The sequence below is a fragment of the Haliotis rufescens genome, unplaced genomic scaffold (assembly GCF_023055435.1).
Source record: "Haliotis rufescens isolate VD_foot unplaced genomic scaffold, xgHalRufe1.0.p SCAF_13, whole genome shotgun sequence".
NCBI lineage: Eukaryota > Metazoa > Mollusca > Gastropoda > Lepetellida > Haliotidae > Haliotis > Haliotis rufescens.
The window spans coordinates 4,191,244-4,209,811 of record NW_025963813.1 but is presented as its reverse complement, the minus strand read 5'-3'; the positions used below and the strand labels follow the sequence as shown (position 1 = coordinate 4,209,811).

The following is an 18,568-nucleotide window of genomic DNA, read 5'->3' as shown; positions in this document are numbered from 1 at the left end:
GAATCCCTTAATGAATGCGTCAACATATTTTTACATTTGGACTGATGTTTATTTACAGTGAATTCATTACATTTGTTTTGTGTTTACTATTTCAAAAGTTTGTTTTATTTAACCAAGCCAACATTTGTACCAGAAAGATTGATATTTGCTACCAAAGCATGTTTAAGAATAACATTTGTTGTGTTGTCTATATAGGACTTGTAATCAATAATAGTGGGTATATGTGGAGAATCATACCAAGGTGTCTTTTGATATCAAATATATCTACACGAGAAGATAAAAGTTTAAAACTCCGAGGCTTGCCGAGGAGTTTGAAACTTTTTTCGACGAGTGTGTCAAAAGACACAAGGGGGAGATTCTATTTATCATGCAACATCATTCTTCCAACTTTTTCAGTTTGCAGACAGTAATAAGCAGTGTCCTTGGTAAAATATACTACTAACAGCTTCAGTGGCAGAGCCATTAGAGTCATTTGATTGTGATTGCAATTTCATTGCAGCGATATCTATAATGTAGATATCGATTGTTCTCATCCAGTTATCTGTTTTCTTGCCTTGGTGTTCCTTGTGTTGATCATTTAAAGACATTGTTTCTTTTGTTGTGCTTTCCAAAGATAACTACATTGATAACAACCAATTTGTACTTTACATCAAACCTCTCCTCCCATTGCTTACACTTCCTTCCTCTGCATATGACATTATATGGCGGGGAACAATTGATGCACTGCAGCAATCTCTACTTAATCTCGCTAATTAACCTGGGTTATCAGTACATCCGCCTCAGTTAAGGATGTAATCATGTGTCTTTGAAAATTACGCTCTGTCTGTGTTGAAGGCAATGTTTCAAGAAATATCTAAAGAACCCCCATCCCCCGACCCCCCACGCCCCTCGAAATAACCACCTCCTCCAACTCGGCTCCCTCCCATCTGCACTCTCAGCCTCCAATGCATCCGTGTTTATCCAGCCAATCAGCGATGACCCAGTTCCGTTACTTGACCCGGAGATAAACTCAGACTCACTGGTATATACACGTCAACTCTGTTTATATTCAATTCGCTGTGCCAGACTACGCAGTATCCCATGTGCAGCTCGTGCCCGTCCAAGATGTGGGGCGCGAAAGCTTTCTTGGTGTTTTGCGTTCTCGGACACATTGGAATAACGAGGTAGGTAGATCTGATATCGCAACATGTATTTAGTAATCATAGCTGGATCATTTGAATTAACGATTATGATATTATTTTTCGGCTCCTCACACTATACAATATACCATTTTTATGTGAAATATAAATTATTGTTGTACATCACTACCGCTCTAATGTTAGCTTTAGAATTATCTATTAGAATATTATTTTTCGTTCCACTACAAATTAATGTACATGACTCCATTTTCATATGAAATATATCATTTATTGTTGAAATCATCGCAACATGACCACTCTCTTTTTGGAAGTGTGAAATCGTATCATCATCCGTCAAAAAATATATATGATAAACAAGTGTGATGTTTGCTGTGTATGAGAACAAGATGCAGGCGAGTATCCATTCTTTAACTTTAACGGTAATTGATCTACATTCTACAATGTTGAATGGCCAAAAATATCAGGTTGACAGTGTGTTTCGTTGTATACACGACATGCACTGTCATAATTGGTTATTGGTTTGACAACTAAACAGACCGGACGCATGTTAACTGACATGCCGAAGACAGGAATAAAGTCAAAGTTTAAAGCTAGTGGTAATATTTACTGTATATATTTTCATAATCTTAAACGATGTTTTTTTTCATTTCGCGTTTAAAGACTCACATAGTATATTCTATACAACAAAATTAAATATAATATTGTAGAATTGATCAAGTACTTTTACAGTTTATACCATGGGTGGTATACTTATCTGAGATAAGCATCACATACGCCTCACCTTATCTTGAGATGAATGCAAACAATAATCGCCATGTTTTGAAAACGGCAGAGAAGACGAAAACCAGCTGGTGTGGGTTATTCAGGTCAGTCCTGTAAAACCTACTTTGTGAGTGTTTCTCATGTTTCGCCCGTCCTAAATTACCATACCGCCTTACAATATTGCTTTTATATTCACCCATTCATGCGTTTGAATATATGTTATTGTGCCCCGTAATTTCTTTCAACGAATTTCACGATTCATAAAAAGTATTATTGCGTGTAGATATGAAGTTTCCCCTGTATTTTAGCCTTCCGACTTTCCGTCTTTAAGCTCCCCACAACCTAATAATTAGTCCATGAAAACGTTTCTAAGTAATCTATTTTTTCCAAAATAACCCTTCTTCGTCTGTTTTCGGATGGATTCAGGGAAACTAGATTTGGTTTCGTTTGATCTAGACTTGCCTTGGCTTTTAGCAAAAGATAATTGTTAAAATATAAATTCCACAGTCATGGATTACGATATCGAACCTAGTTCTTTATTTCGAATTGAGGTGAGGTGAGGTGAAAAGGGGTTTAACGTCACGTCCAAGATTATTGCACTTATGTAGCGACGTGCATGCGTGTGTGTGGCTGCTTGTATCGGACTGATGCCGATTTATAGTGCTAGTCCACTGAGATACCATGCCGCAGTTGAACATGAATACCCCACTCAGACACAGTATACTGAATCCGAGCCGACCAGTCCTTGTTTTAGCCCCTTAATGCCGACATCTTTTAACATCTTTTGGTATGACGCGGCCGGGGATCGAACCCCGGACCTTCCGCTCTCCGGGCGGACGCTCTACCACAAGACAACGGAGGCGGTCTTATTTCGAATTTAAAGTAATTATTTCTGTTTCTGAAATTTCTGTAATTATTTGCAAAACTGATTTACACAATAAACAAGAGGTGTCAGAGTGAAAAAAATGGTTTTTTTTGGCGGATCTGCATCAAACTTGCCATTTTGGCCGTGTCGAAGAGGTCTCTGAGTGCACATAAACTGTGACGTCACGATATTTCGTCCATGATAGTGTTGGCATATTCAGTGTTAGATTAAACATACTTTGGGATAGCAAAGTAAAATAGCAATCACCTTGGTATGCGTGAGATTAATTAGGTATTCATTAAAATAGTCCAAAATAGTCCAAAGATATATTTTCATGTACAACAGTGGCATCTATTTCTTTAAAGGTAAAGCCGCACTTTGTATTTTATGGTCACGCTTTCTTGCTACCCAATTAGTCGAGGTTAGAAAACCCTTCAATAAATCAGTATTTATATATATATATATATATATATATATATATATATATATATATATCTATATATATATATAGGTATTAAGTTGTTTGATAGCGTCAGTGAAGTTATAAAAATGACAATACCATTGTTCCCATTTTGACATTTTGCACATCCAACTTAACCTCGAAACAGGTGTGATGGGAAGTAATTAACAGTTACTGAATCATGAAGTACATGTATGTGTATTAAAACAGTCGTCTTATGGAAAGAAACCTCTGTGAGGCGCTGGGGTTAACTTTCACATGACCATCTCATCCTACCGGGTATCTATTTACTGCTGTGTGAACAGAGGCATATTTCAAACAAAGTCACTTGCCCGAGATGTGGGGTAGGACCCAAGAAGCTCTCAGGAGCCAAGCTGCCGAACAGAGTCAACCATCCAATGCTCTCCGCGCTGTTTTACTACACCGGGTTTGGTGCAGTGTACGTGTATTTCTATATGCGATAATTACATAGAATATAGGAACAACAGATGGAAACAATGATTGACTTCTTGTCAAACTAATCACGATGTTGTGCAAGCAGTGTTAACCCTTTCATTGTTAGTTACGAGAATAAGATTGGCCATGGAAGCTATCTATACATATTGTGCAATAGTGTAGATAATTAACGGAATCAGCCTAAACCCGACTGGCAATTGTTCTTTGTGAATTGCATAACTGTACCTATGGCTTTTTGCAACCGACCCGTGATGACCCGGGGTAGAATAGGTCTTCAGCAACCCATGCTTGCCGTGACAGGCGACTATGCTTGTCGTAAGAGGCGATCGGGTGGTCAGGCTCGCTGACTTTGTTGATGCATGTCATCAATCCTAATTGTGTCGATCGATGCTAATGATATCAATCACTGGATTGTCTCATCCAGACTCAGTTATTTACAGACCGCCGTCATATAGCTGGAATATTACTGAGTGAGGCGTTAAACAACAAACCAACCAAATAACTTTTGGCAACCATCGAGCGGTACCTTAAGACCTAAAGTAACACGTGACCGAAGTACGTCACAATGAAGTTCCCTTTGTTAGACAATAGTGTTAAAACTATACCAGTTAGGAATGTGTAGAAAAAAGTTCTATGCTGCCAAAACATGAGGGCTTGACCCTTGTAACCTTCACCTTTAAAGGAGGCGAGGGGCTAGCTAGTAGTTAAAGCCTTCGCTCGGACCGCGGCCCGGTTTCCATTCCCCTCATGGGTACAATGTATGAAGCCAACTCCCGGCGTCCCCACTGTGAAACTGCTGGAAAATTGACCAAACACTCACACTCTTTCAGTTAACACCTGGGCCCCTTCCATCATGCGAGCTGAGGGCTCAGACAAGTTTAATGCATGGGAGTTAAGAGCGTCGTAACGCTTGGATCATTTTGTTAAACGGGATCCTGAATGTTCTACGTAAGAAATAGTGTCATTAATGGTAAATAGTATTCACACATGTAGACGCATCCACGCGGAGTTGCGTCCTTTGCGGGTCTGTGCTAGCTTCAGAGTCTGGCTCGAATACCCGATTATGAGCCCTGCAGTGTTTTAGTGAGTGAGGGAACTATATTCCAAACCGAACTCAACAAAATGTCATTGATACCGCGGATTGTCACGTTATGGAGGAGAGCAAGTGTTGGTGTTAGACGTTTGCCAGTTGGGTGAAATCCATGGGCGCGAGTAAGGTCATGACCAACCAGCAATCAGGGCTAATATTGAATTCGAACGCACGATAACAGAGTCGTGAAACATCTAAGGGACGCAACTCTGCACAGCGAATTGCAGTGCCTCAGACGACTTGGTCACCCGTGTTGAAAGTGGGTCAAGATGTCAATCATCGGTCAGCTGGTAGAGATCTGGAGTTGGCTTCTTGTCAGTACTTCCCGTGAAAGAAACTACACCAATTTGACGTGGCTAGTATCTATCTTGATCATGCATTTTCATTGCTGAAGTGTTTATGTTCCGCTGCCCGAAGTAACAGGTCTCAAAATCGCAAGATAAGTATTCTGCCACTGCTGTTCGTATTCTTCCACAATTATTCCTTTTGTAACCTACATTGTACGTCAAAGATGAAGATCAGATTTGTAAGCAATTGATATACCAGTTACATTTCAGGAATGATTAACTAGTCTGTTAAATATTAAAAATCAACTCATTTACTTGTTTTGAAAGACAGCTATATACGCCCTATCTAGACTAGTTACAGTGACCGGAATGACATGTGTTTTCTATGACATTTTTTAATTACCGTTAGAACAGTACAACAACATCTGGGTGTGCAACTTTCTTTATGTTCTACTTTCTTTAATTTCAGCTTATTATTGCCATGGAGAAGCCAAATGAATAATCATAAACATTATAAAGTCACAAACAATTCATAAGGTACAATACTGTTACAAACTGGTTTCAGGGCGTTTGTCGGAGTTATCGCCCCTGGAAAAATTCGCCTTGGAACGAATCAGAAGATATTTATTCTAGGAATCGGTCTGAATGACAACGAGCTGGAGTATAGGGTGAAACTTAACCCTGGAAGCCCTACCCATACGTTCTACAGCCAAACACACACAATTGAGAATGGTGAGAAAACCTACACACTATATTCTAGAGATTTTATAGGCGCTTCTAGCTGATGCTTAATTTAGACAGACAGGATGCTGCTTTGTCACTTGAAATATTTGAACAATACATTTTCTATGGGTTGGTCATTTTAGGGCTGTCGCTAAGGAAGTTTATCGTGTCACTTTGCACCTCTAAGATATCCTTGTCATCATGTAGGTGTGTTAACGCCAATCGACATCATGGTCAATCCTAGCGACATCGTCCCCGACACGTCAAGTGAGGTAACTCTCATGGTGTTATCCACGCGACGAGGAGGGTTTAACAGAGAGGTTGGTATCGAGATCGACAGAAGTCCTGGCTATTTGTTCGTTCAGCTGGATAAGCCCATCTACACTTCCAGACAAAAAGGTGACATTTGTTTTTTTTTGTGTATGTTGTTTAACGCCGCACTATTTCAGCTGCATGACGGCGGTCTGGATCGGACAATCCAGTGATTGACATCATGAGCGTCGATCCACGCAATTGGTATACGATGACATGCATCAACCAAGTCAGCGAGCCTGACCATCCGATATCATGACTCGCCTCTAAAGACAAGACTGGGTTGCTGAAGACCAATTCTAACCGATTTAAGAGGGGAACAGAATCTCAATTTAGTTGATTTTTGTTAGTATTTTGCTTCCCTCCCGAGTTCAGTTTTCGATGGAAAACATATGTCGTCATACATTTTTCAGTCAGGCGTTACGTCATGTACATGTATGTCTCACATCGAAGTACATGTACAAAGATACTTCTGGGGAAGAACTGTAGTATTGTGTACATAAAAGGTCGATACACATAATGTGGTTTCAGATTTGAGGATTTTTTGGGAGGCTGAAATTATAACATTTGAAACCTCCGGCTTTAGTCATCTTTTCCAAATTCCTGGCATCAAATACTCAATAACACCCGACAATCTGAAAACACGTGATTTTGATCTCCAAATTGAATCACGATTGCAGTGAAGTACCGAGTGATGGCCGTGGACGAGGACCTGAGATGGGCGCCATGGCAGGTTCAAGTCAGCCTACTGGTCAGCAGCTTCTTGTGGTTGTGGTCAGGAAGTGAACTGGATGTTTTGTTTGTTTTTTAACGCCGCACTTAGCAATTTTCAAGCTATATGACGGCGGTCTTTAAATAATCGAGTCTGGACCAGACAGTCCAGTTATTAACACCATGATTATCGATCCACGCACTTGGGATCGATGACATGCATCAAACCAAGTAAGCGAGCCTGACCACCCGATCCCGTTAGTCGCTGAACTGGTTGTGGTGGAGGGTATTTTGTGGAATGATACTAGTGTATGGGTGGCGTTAGTGTTTGTTTGTTTGTTGTTTAACGCCGCACCCGGCAATATTCCAGCTATATGACGACGGTCTGTAAATAATCGAGTCTGGACCAGACAATCAAGTGATTGACACCATGAGCATCGATCCGCGCATTTGAGATCGATTACATGCAATCAACCAAGTAAGCGAGCCTTCACGACCTCCCGGCCCCGTTAATCGCCTTTTACGCCAAACATGGGAGGCTGAAGACCGAGGCTCGCTTGTGATCTGTGGCCGTTGCGTGGCGCAGTGGTGGTGTGTGGTTGTGTGGCGGGATGGTGTTTTGTGGTGGTTGTTGTGTGTGGTAGTTGCGTGGTCGTTGTTCTGTGGCGGGATGGTGTTTTGTGGTGGTTGTAGTGTGGTGTGTGGTAGTTGTGTGGCGGGATGGTGGTTCGTGGTGGTTGTGGTGTGTGGTAGTTGCGTGGTTGTGGTTATGTGGCGGGATGGTGTTTTATGGTGGTTGTGGTGTGGTGTGTGGTAGTTGTGTGGTTGTGGTCGTGTGGCGGGATGGTGTTTTGTGGTGGTTGTGGTGTGGTGTGTGGTAGTTGTGTGGTTGTGGTCGTGTGGCGGGATGGTGTTTTGTGGTGGTTGTTGTGTGTGGTAAGCGCGTGGTTGTGGTTGTGTGGCGGGATGGTGTTTTGTGGTGTGTAGAAGTTGCGTGGTTGTGGTTGTGTGGCGGGATGGTGTTTTGTGGTGTGTAGAAGTTGCGTGGTTGTGGTTGTGTGGCGGGATGGTGTTTTGTGGTGGTTGTGGTGTGGTGTGTGGTAGTTGTATGGTTGTGGTCGTGTGGCGGGATGGTGTTTTGTGGTGGTTGTGGTATGGTGTGTGGTAGTTGCGTGGTTGTGGTCGTGTGGCGGGATGGTGTTTTGTGGTGGTTGTTGTGTTTGGTAGTTGCGTGGTTGTGGTTATGTGGCGGGATGGTGTTTTGTGGTGGTTGTGGTGTGTGGTAGTTGCGTGGTCGTTGTTGTGTGGCGGGATGGTGTTTTGTGGTGGTTGTGGTGTGTGGTAGTTGCGTGGTCGTTGTTGTGTGGCGGGATGGTGTTTTGTGGTGGTTGTGGTGTGTGGTAGTTGCGTGGTTGTGGTCGTGTGGCGGGATGGTGTTTTGTGGTGTGTAGAAGTTGCGTGGTTGTGGTTGTGTGGCGGGATGGTGCTTTGTGGTGTGTGGTAGTTGTGTGGTTGTGGTCGTGTGGCGGGATGGTGTTTTGTGGTGGTTGTGGTGTGTGGTAGTTGCGTGGTTGTTGTTGTGTAGCGGGATGGTGTTTTGTGGTGTGTAGAAGTTGCGTGGTTGTGGTTGTGTGGCGGGATGGTGGTTCGTGGTGGTTGTGGTGTGTGGTAAGCGCGTGGTTGTGGTTGTGTGGCGGGATGGTGTTTTGTGGTGGTTGTGGTGTGTGGTAGTTGCGTGGTTGTGGTTATGTGGCGGGATGGTGTTTTGTGGTGGTTGTTGTGTGTGGTAAGCGCGTGGTTGTGGTTGTGTGGCGGGATGGTGTTTTGTGGTGTGTAGAAGTTGCGTGGTTGTGGTTGTGTGGCGGGATGGTGTTTTGTGGTGGTTGTTGTGTGTGGTAGTTGCGTGGTCGTTGTTGTGTGGCGGGATGGTGTTTTGTGGTGGTTGTGGTGTGTGGTAGTTGCGTGGTCGTTGTTGTGTGGCGGGATGGTGGTTCGTGGTGGTTGTGGTGTGTGGTAGTTGCGTGGTCGTTGTTGTGTGGCGGGATGGTGTTTTGTGGTGGTTGTTGTGTGTGGTAGTTGCGTGGTTGTTGTTGTGTGGCGGGATGGTGTTTTGTGGTGGTTGTGGTGTGTGGTAGTTGCGTGGTTGTGGTCGTGTGGCGGGATGGTGTTTTGTGGTGGTTGCGGTGTGTGGTAGTTGCGTGGTCGTTGTTGTGTGGCGGGATGGTGTTTTGTGGTGGTTGTGGTGTGTGGTAGTTGCGTGGTCGTTGTTGTGTGGCGGGATGGTGGTTCGTGGTGGTAGTGGTGTGTGGTAGTTGCGTGGTCGTTGTTGTGTGGCGGGATGGTGGTTCGTGGTGGTTGTGGTGTGTGGTAGTTGCGTGGTCGTTGTTGTGTGGCGGGATGGTGTTTTGTGGTGGTTGTGGTGTGTGGTAGTTGCGTTGTTGTGGTTGTGTGGCGGGATGGTGGTTCGTGGTGGTTGTGGTGTGTGGTAGTTGCGTGGTTGTGGTTGTGTGGCGGGATGGTGTTTTGTGGTGGTTGTTGTGTGTGGTAAGCGCGTGGTTGTGGTTGTGTGGCGGGATGGTGTTTTGTGGTGGTTGTGGTGTGTGGTAGTTGCGTGGTTGTGGTTGTGTGGCGGGATGGTGTTTTGTGGTGGTTGTTGTGTTTGGTAGTTGCGTGGTTGTGGTTGTGTGGCGGGATGGTGTTTTGTGGTGTGTGGTAGTTGTGTGGTTGTGGTCGTGTGGCGGGATGGTGTTTTGTGGTGGTTGTGGTGTGTGGTGGTTGCGTGGTTGTGGTTGTGTGGCGGGATGGTGTTTTGTGGTGGTTGTTGTGTGTGGTAATTGCGTGGTTGTGGTTGTGTGGCGGGATGGTGTTTTGTGGTGGTTGTTGTGTTTGGTAGTTGCATGGTTGTGGTTATGTGGCGGGATGGTGTTTTGTGGTGGTTGTTGTGTGTGGTAAGCGCGTGGTTGTGGTTGTGTGGCGGGATGGTGTTTTGTGGTGTGTAGAAGTTGCGTGGTTGTGGTTGTGTGGCGGGATGGTGGTTCGTGGTGGTTGTGGTGTGTGGTAGTTGCGTGGTTGTGGTTGTGTGGCGGGATGGTGTTTTGTGGTGGTAGTAGTGTTGTGTGTGGTAGTTGCTTGGTTGTGGTTGTGTGGCGGGATGGTGTTTTGTGGTGGTTGTTGTGTGTGGTAGTTGCGTGGTTGTGGTTGTGTGGCGGGATGGTGTTTTGTGGTGTGTACAAGGTGCGTGGTTGTGGTCGTGTGGCGGGATGGTGGTTCGTGGTGGTTGTGGTGTGTGGTAGTTGCGTGGTCGTTGTTGTGTGGCGGGATGGTGTTTTGTGGTGTGTAGAAGTTGCGTTGTTGTGGTTGTGTGGCGGGATGGTGTTTTGTGGTGGTTGTTGTGTGTGGTAGTTGCGTGGTTGTGGTTGTGTGGCGGGATGGTGTTTTGTGGTGGTTGTTGTGTTTGGTAGTTGCGTGGTTGTGGTTGTGTGGCGGGATGGTGTTTTGTGGTGTGTAGAAGTTGCGTGGTTGTGGTTGTGTGGCGGGATGGTGGTTCGTGGTGGTTGTCGTGTGTGGTAGTTGCGTGGTTGTGTGGCGGGATGGTGTTTTGTGGTGGTTGTTGTGTGTGGTAGTTGCGTGGTTGTGGTTGTGCGGCGGGATGGTGTTTTGTGGTGTGTAGAAGTTGCGTGGTTGTGGTTGTGTGGCGGGATGGTGTTTTGTGGTGGTTGTGGTGTGTGGTAGTTGCGTGGTTGTGGTTGTGTGGCGGGATGGTGTTTTGTGGTGGTCGTGGTGTGTGGTAGTTGCGTGGTTGTGTGGCGGGATGGTGTTTTGTGGTGTGTAGAAGTTGCGTGGTTGTGGTTGTGTGGCGGGATGGTGGTTCGTGGTGGTTGTGGTGTGTGGTAGTTGCGTGGTTGTGTGGCGGGATGGTGTTTTGTGGTGGTTGTTGTGTGTGGTAGTTGCGTGGTTGTGGTTGTGCGACGGGATGGTGTTTTGTGGTGTGTAGAAGTTGCGTGGTTGTGGTTGTGTGGCGGGATGGTGTTTTGTGGTGGTTGTGGTGTGTGGTAGTTGCGTGGTTGTGGTTGTGTGGCGGGATGGTGTTTTGTGGTGGTTGTGGTATGTGGTAGTTACGTCGTCTGGTGGTTGTGCTGTGTAGTGGTTATGTGGCATGGGAGTTTGTGATGCTTGAATGTCGTGGTGGTATGTGGTGTTTGAATTGCACAGTGGTGTGTGGATTTTGAATGGCGTGTTGGTGTGTGGTGGTTGTATGCCGTGGTGGCCCTTGTACTTTAATAACTTTGTTATTGTCATCCACAGAATCCCAGAGGCCATCTCATAGACAGAGTGACGACCAATGCATCTGAAGCTTTCACTGGCTCGGAATTCCCCTTGTCCAAAAACCCAATGAAAGGAATATGGAGATTAAGGGCTTCTTACACAAATGTAAGTACGGGGCTCTCCTATTGCAGGGTGCAGTAAAATGATTATAATTGTTTAATCATTGCGCGAAGAAAACATTGGTTTATGTATTGACATAGTGCAGCGGGCGTCATAATTTGTTGTGCAGAGTTGTGTCCCTAAGGCGTGTCATATGATCGTGGGTTAGAATCCCAGATTGGTTTGTTGGCACAATACCCGTCCTCGTGGGGTTCACGTGAAAACGCCTAGAACCTCTTCAACTTCGTATGCAGGGGCACGGGTGTCACAGTCGTCTATGCGCCTCGACTCGCTGTGCAGAGTTGCGTCCCTTGGGCACGCTAGAAACCTATGATTGTGGGTTCGAATCCCGGCTCGCCCCGATTATGTTTCTAAGTTTGTCAGTACCGTACCCGTGCTCGTGTGTTTTCACCGATGTGGTAAACGTCAGATACCTGCATCACTTCGGGCTTCCCTCCCACATTAAGCTGACACGCCGCGATATAACTGGAATACTGTTAAACATGTTAAAAGCGGCGTTAAACCCAACTCACTCACTCACTCGCTTTCAACATTCAGTGAAATGCTATGACACGAAGCAATAACATTCCAACTAAAAAAACCACTCACCCAGTGATGTTATCTCCCATGATTGTTATCTGTACAACCGCAACGTTCTGTGTTAGGAATTATGGTCTTATAAAACTTGATCAACATTTACACGAGTGGGTGAGTGGGTGTGTAGGGTTCCACACCGCATCGAAAAGTATGTTAGTTGCTAGTAAATCACGTCCTGACAGCTCAATGTGCGATGAAAGCCCGAAGTGGGGATACGTTCTAAGATTATATTTGAGACTTTAAACTAACCATTCCATAAATAAAACTATTTGTTTGTTTTGATTGTTGTTTAAGGAGGCACTCGGCAATATTCCAGGTGTAAGGTTGCGGCGTGAAAGTCTCGGCCAGACAATCCAGTGACTGATAATATTCGCAATTATCGCCGCGTGAGACACTTTGACACGCAGTCAACCCATTTAGTGAGTTTGACCACCCGTTCCCGTTAGTCGCCTCTTATGAAGACGAATTCTACCCCGGATTTTCACGGTAGTATGTTCAGTGAGGAGGTCAGTCAGGAAGCCACCCGTGAGAACTCCAGGTTATAATTGCCCACAGCGATCTACGCTCCTCGCCAGAAGCGACTTTAATGACCGGGTGGTCAGACTCGGCGACTTGGTTGATTGCGTGTCACAGTCCCCCACGCGGCGATAGTTACGTATATTCTCAATCACCGAATTACCTGGTCCAGACAAAATTATTTACAGGCCGCTGTCATATTGCTGCACCATTGCTAAAAACAACAAACACATTTATCCAAAAGATTGTATAATATATGTAAACTCTGATGCTTTTCAGGTTTCTACCGTTTCTGAAGCCACATTTGAAGTGAAAGATTATGGTAGGTGCTTGGTTTGCTTTGACATTATCCATTGATCGTCATGACTACAAGTATGTTACCGTGAATATAGTACACATGATCAAGCCCTCCTTTTCTTTCCTTTTGATATTATTTTCCTTTTTAAGCCCATGGGATTATATTAAATTTAACATTTTGGGTGGCCGGATCCTAGGTTTTGGGCTCGCCAGAGGAACACATCAAGAACGCAGGATTTTATCAAGATCACGCGTACCAATCAGATCTGACATGGATGTATGATAACCCCCATGTTACTCAAACGTCTCTTCCTGGCGGTGTAACTTAATTTCTTTAGAGTTAAAGGGTCGTTCTTTCATGGGTTACATCCTCGAAATGTTTGTTTTTAGGCCCAGGGCTTGAATTTAAATAAAAATAATGCTCATTAATAAAACACCGTAATTAATCAGTGGGCTTAAACATGTAAATGGGCGGTATTGTATACTCGGAGTGAGTAGTGAGGGAGTTGGGTTTGACAACGTTTTGAACGGTATAGTTACACTCCTTCCTTGTTATTGTTATTTGAAAATTAAGACATTCCATAAATAAGTTACCAAAAATTTACACAGTACAATTGATAAGAAACGTATGTATACACCAATTCAACTTATTCAATTGGATTATTATTAATATATGAAACCTTTGTCTTGCTTTGAATTTCTCAGTTTTGCCTCGGTTTGGAGTTCGAGTCAAGTCGAACCAGACAAGCATGGTCTGGGACAACACCTCGCCTCTCCTGCTGTCCATCAAAGCCGAGTAAGTCAGTAAAATCTTCGGTTATGTATATAATATCTTCAATTTATTACGTGCTCACGCAGAGACAGAAGCGAAATATGCCCCGAAACGAAACCATGATGGTATTTTGGTCCAGGGTACTTTCTTTCACAACGCAGTCATACATTTACGTGCTCGTAAAGTTTACTTCACAGTCTAAGAATTTGCACAAAGCTACACAAAAACTGACGTTAACCGCAACCACATCACACGCCCCAGAAAAAATATGAACTGGAGCTCATTCCGTTTTTGATGTAGGAACATCATTTAGAGTTATCTGCCGTGGCAGGAGCAGACGACTAAGCGCAGTTGAATGGAGGACGAACGCTCGAGCCAACATACTATTTTTGCTACCTCACACCCGCATTTAGCTCGAGCACTGTCTTTATCCCCGGCTTAAATGTTTTCATGAACGCGAGACTACAGTTGGTATTTCCAAGTTACCACAGTTTCACCCACTTAGACTGCTTTGAAACAGTACCCTGGGGAATGTATCATAATAGAATGGAGATAAATACACTTGATCATCGAGGATGGTATTCAGTAAATACCCATACTCATCAGGTATTTTATCCATCTAATCCCCAGGATATTGTATATGTGACAAATGCTATATTTGGGATTACGTTTTCTAACTAAAATACAAATTCTAGTACTTTTGGAGGTTGAGTCCCATCCCGGGTTTGAACCCACACTCTCAAGAGTGAGGTACCTAATCACAAGCACACAAAAGTCAGTGATCTAATCCACTCACCTACCGAGGCTTCCACAAAAGTGGAAGTCCGACAACTGGTAGTCTAGATCACGTACTTTGTGTACCCCTCTGATATTTGTCTGCAACAAACATCAACAGTGGAAACAATATATCTGATACACAATGAACAGTTTTTAATGTATTATCATGTTTTCAAGCATCAGATGAGATGTAGTTTGTGCTCAAGTCCATCACGAACGATGAGGATGTTTTTCATTATCTTATGCCTAAATTAGACAGAACAAAAGTATATATTTTTTGTGGCTATTTTGCCAAATATTGCAGTGTGTCAGTGTATTTTGTGGAACCTGCATATTGGTTGTTTCCATGAAGTTGTTGGAATTAGTGATTAAAATGAATATTTATATTAACAATAATAGAATGAATGAAATTAAAATGTGCTACTTTCTGCACAACTATTTCAGATACACATATGGCAAACCAACTCGTGGACGAGTGTCAACGTCTCTTGTGGCCCGACTGCTTGACTTGGAACTTCCTATCATGAATAATCTCCAGCATCAGGTAAGACATGTAATACGTGTTGATGTATTACGCATGGTATCTAAACATCTGATTACATCTGAGGTGATGAGCACCCTACCTGGCAATAAGCATTAAGGTGATAAAACTGGTCAGTTTGGAGTCAGTATACTGTGTTTGAGTTGAGTATCCTTGTTAAACCTTGACATGGTATCTCAGTGGGCTATCACTATAACACCAGCATAAGTCTGGACTAGTACAAGCAGCGACTCACACATGGATGCATGTCGCTATATGAATACTGACGATATGAATGTGACGTAAAACCCCATTTCACCTTACCCAACATATTGTGTCATATTTTGGGTGTTGGGGAGGCTTTTAACTGGTTAAAGCTTTCACTCGCCGTGCCGGAAGCCTGAGTTTGATTCCCAACATGGGTATAGCGTGTGAAGCCCATTTGTGGTGTTCCCTGCCATGATATTGCTGGTATTTTGCTAAAAGTAAAAGTGGCATTAAACCATACTCACTGTTTGAATGTAGAAGTCAGTGCCATGGGCAGTGATACGGTTTTTCTTCGCAACGACTGCTTTGAACCCAATCCCTACCTCCTATATGTATTTTTACCCTGATGTTTTTCACGATATCAATACCTTTCTTGTCTTGTAAAAAAAATCCCATGTTTTGCATTGTTTGTAGTTGAACGCCTCTGGACAGGTCGATGTGGTCCTTAATGACGAGGAGCTAAAAGATTCAGAGGCGTTGAGAAGTCTTAGAGATGAGGTTTGCAGCATCTACGTAAAGATCAACGTAACAGAAGATGGCACTAACAGTGTCGTGCGGGAAGAGTATTTAGTCGCCACATTGGCATCCTACCCTTACAAGCTGACTGTTGTAAACAAGAAGAAATACTACCAGGCTGGACTTCCCTATACTTTTGAGGTAATATTTCGCTCTGAGAACTGTCAATGATTACTACAAGGCACTGATATGTTTGTTTGTTTGACTATCCCAAATGCTTATAATTTTTTTGACCAAGTAGTCTGTAGCCCTGCAATTCACTGTGTACAGTTGCACGCTTTAGGCGCATAAGAAACCTATGGGTTCAAATCCAGGGTTTTCCCTGTTTATATTGTAGGTTTGTCAGCACCAGACCCCTTGCTCATAGGTATTATCAAATTAGTAAGGACCTGGATCACTCTGGCTTTCCTCCCTCATCAAGCTGAGATGCCGTGATATGACTGAAGTAGTGTTCAAAGCGGCGTTAAGCCAATCTCACTCACAACAGACACTCCCGTGACTCATTGTTGTTATATCTGTTGTACCGCTCTGTCACCTTACAGGGCTGTACCCGAGGAAAACAACACAACTGGCTCAAACGCCAATGACTACAAGTACCATAGTAGTAGGATGTAATAATGTCATAATGGGATATTATCAAAAAATTAAATTGTCCCATAATCTTTTGAGAAGTTTGAGTGTGCTATTGACTGTTGAAAAAAATGAAATTGTCAGCCAATCTAATAAAAAATAGGCTCATAGCTGTAAGTGGAAAATTTCTGATTTTGCCGATGTACTGAAAAAATAGCTTGTCTCCCATAAAATGGTTGGTCTCTGAGTAATACTTAAACAGCAAAGTGACAAGTTTCTCATGACAATTTAGACTTCACTTTGGCACAATCTAGAGGAAATAATACCAAGGAAAAAGATATACAGACTTGTCTGTAGACTTGGAATATCGGAATGCCGCAAGATTGTCTATTATCATCCATAGAGTTCGAGAAAAGCGAGTTAATGAAATTCATTATTCACTCTCTTTTGCTTTGTCCATGTGATATGAATTCAATTGTTGACACACTAGAGACAGCATGTTGTCCCTTTTTCAACATGCTTTTTCCCTTTTCTCGTACACCAGGAGGCATCGTCGATTTTTAGTTATCTATTCATGTAATGTTCACTGTAATTTTGCTTTTATGCCAGATGGAATCTCTTTCATCAGATAACTGAAACTGGTTATTCTCTGGCGTTGGTGTTTTTGTTTTATTGAAGACACCAATACTGCTCTGCAGTTAAACATCAAGCTTAGATAATAAGGATAGTAGTACCTCCATGTGTGTGTCATGTACACAATACAACTAAATTTGTACTAAATTTACACAAAACAATGTTTTGATAATTGTTTTGTATTATCAGTACAACATACAAGTCTCTCTAAATTTGTCATTACTTGAGTTATGTCCGACGATGTATCGCCATTTGAACCACTATTGTAGTAGAATCATGATATTATGTCATTGAGAAAGTGCTGGTATCTTACCCAGAGTGGTTAAGAGTAGCATTTCTGAAAATATAAAGTCAGGATTGTTAAAATTTAAAAATAAAAAACCCATCAAGTCATGATTTGGTTAGAAGTTTATATCTTGGGAAAAAAAATACGTCAAGTTTTTAATAGAGATGTTAAGCATTATCATTTCATTAAATCTGTTGATACCCTACTAAGTATTGAATCCATACATTTTACTAAAATATATTTTAATTATATTTAAATGTGTGTCCAACCTCAATGTGGGTGCCTTTGATTGATTGTTTTGATGAGTCAACTGTTTTCGTACGTTAGGTGGAAGTTACCAACATCGATGAGAGTATTGCCAAAAACGTGCCTGTCGTCGTCGTTAAGATGCCAGGGGAGGAGACGACAACCTTGACGTCCAATAACAGAGGCAGAGTGAGTCGCACCTACATCGCCCCTGACAGTGGCGACATGGTCTTCAGGGTATGTTTTCTTTTTTGCGATATCCTCTGGAGGCTGGTACAGTGGTTCCTGTACTGGCCCCATCACAAAGTTCAGGTTTAATTCTGCATGCTGAACCAGTATGTCAAGTTTGTCATTAGAGTCCTGATAAATACACCAAGCATTATCTTCCTTCAACCTCTTGTTGCCCACCCATTCACCCATTCACCAATGGATACTCTTTATACATGTGAAGATGATGTGCTAGTCATGTGTTTCATGTGACTGTCAGAAGATCATACGCTTTTGCGATATCTTATCATTTGATCTCACACTGTCAAAGTGTGTGTGCTTATCTTGTGACCATATGCATTGCTTACATATGACCACATGCATAGCTTACATATGACTATGTGCTTTGCTCACTATATGACCACATGCATAGCTTACATATGACCATGAGCTTTGCTCACTATATGACAATATGCATTGCTTACATATGACCATGAGCTTTGCTCACTAAATGACCATATGCATTGCTTACATATGACTATGTGCTTTGCTCACTAAATGACCATATGCATTGATTACATATGACCATGTGTTTTGCTCACTATATGACCATATGCATTGATTACATATGACCATGAGCTTTGCTCACTGTATGACCACATGCATTGATTACATATGACCATGTGCTTTGCTCACTAAATGACCACATGCATTGATTACATATGACCATGAGCTTTGCTCACTATATGACCATATGCATTGCTTACATATGACCATGTGCTTTGCTCACTATATGACCATATGCATTGATTACATATGACTATGAGCTTTGCTCACTAAATGACCACATGCATTGATTACATATGACCATGAGCTTTGCTCACTATATGACCACATGCATTGATTACATATGACCATGAGCTTTGCTCACTAAATGACCACATGAATTGATTACATATGACCATGAGCTTTGCTCACTAAATGACCACATGCATTGATTACATATGACCATGTGCTTTGCTCACTATATGACCATATGCATTGATTACATATGACCATGAGCTTTGCTCACTATATGACCATATGCATTGATTACATATGACCATGTGTTTTGCTCACTATATGACCACATGC

At 42.9% G+C, this 18,568-nt stretch overlaps 1 protein-coding gene across 1 annotated transcript in view; it reads left to right on the top strand.

Annotated features, from left to right (window-relative positions):
- The first annotated feature begins 1,007 nt into the window (after positions 1–1,007).
- LOC124152331 (complement C3-like) overlaps positions 1,008–18,568 on the top strand; it is a 91,167-nt gene continuing 73,606 nt past the window's right edge. Inside the window, exons 1-10 of the mRNA XM_046525227.2 lie at positions 1,008–1,163; positions 5,625–5,791; positions 5,990–6,181; positions 6,775–6,845; positions 11,111–11,236; positions 12,623–12,665; positions 13,346–13,436; positions 14,634–14,733; positions 15,391–15,633; positions 17,309–17,464. Of these exons, the coding sequence (XP_046381183.2) occupies positions 1,081–1,163; positions 5,625–5,791; positions 5,990–6,181; positions 6,775–6,845; positions 11,111–11,236; positions 12,623–12,665; positions 13,346–13,436; positions 14,634–14,733; positions 15,391–15,633; positions 17,309–17,464 (1,272 nt within the window). The 5' untranslated portion in view covers positions 1,008–1,080. The remainder of the gene's footprint in view (positions 1,164–5,624; positions 5,792–5,989; positions 6,182–6,774; positions 6,846–11,110; positions 11,237–12,622; positions 12,666–13,345; positions 13,437–14,633; positions 14,734–15,390; positions 15,634–17,308; positions 17,465–18,568) is intronic.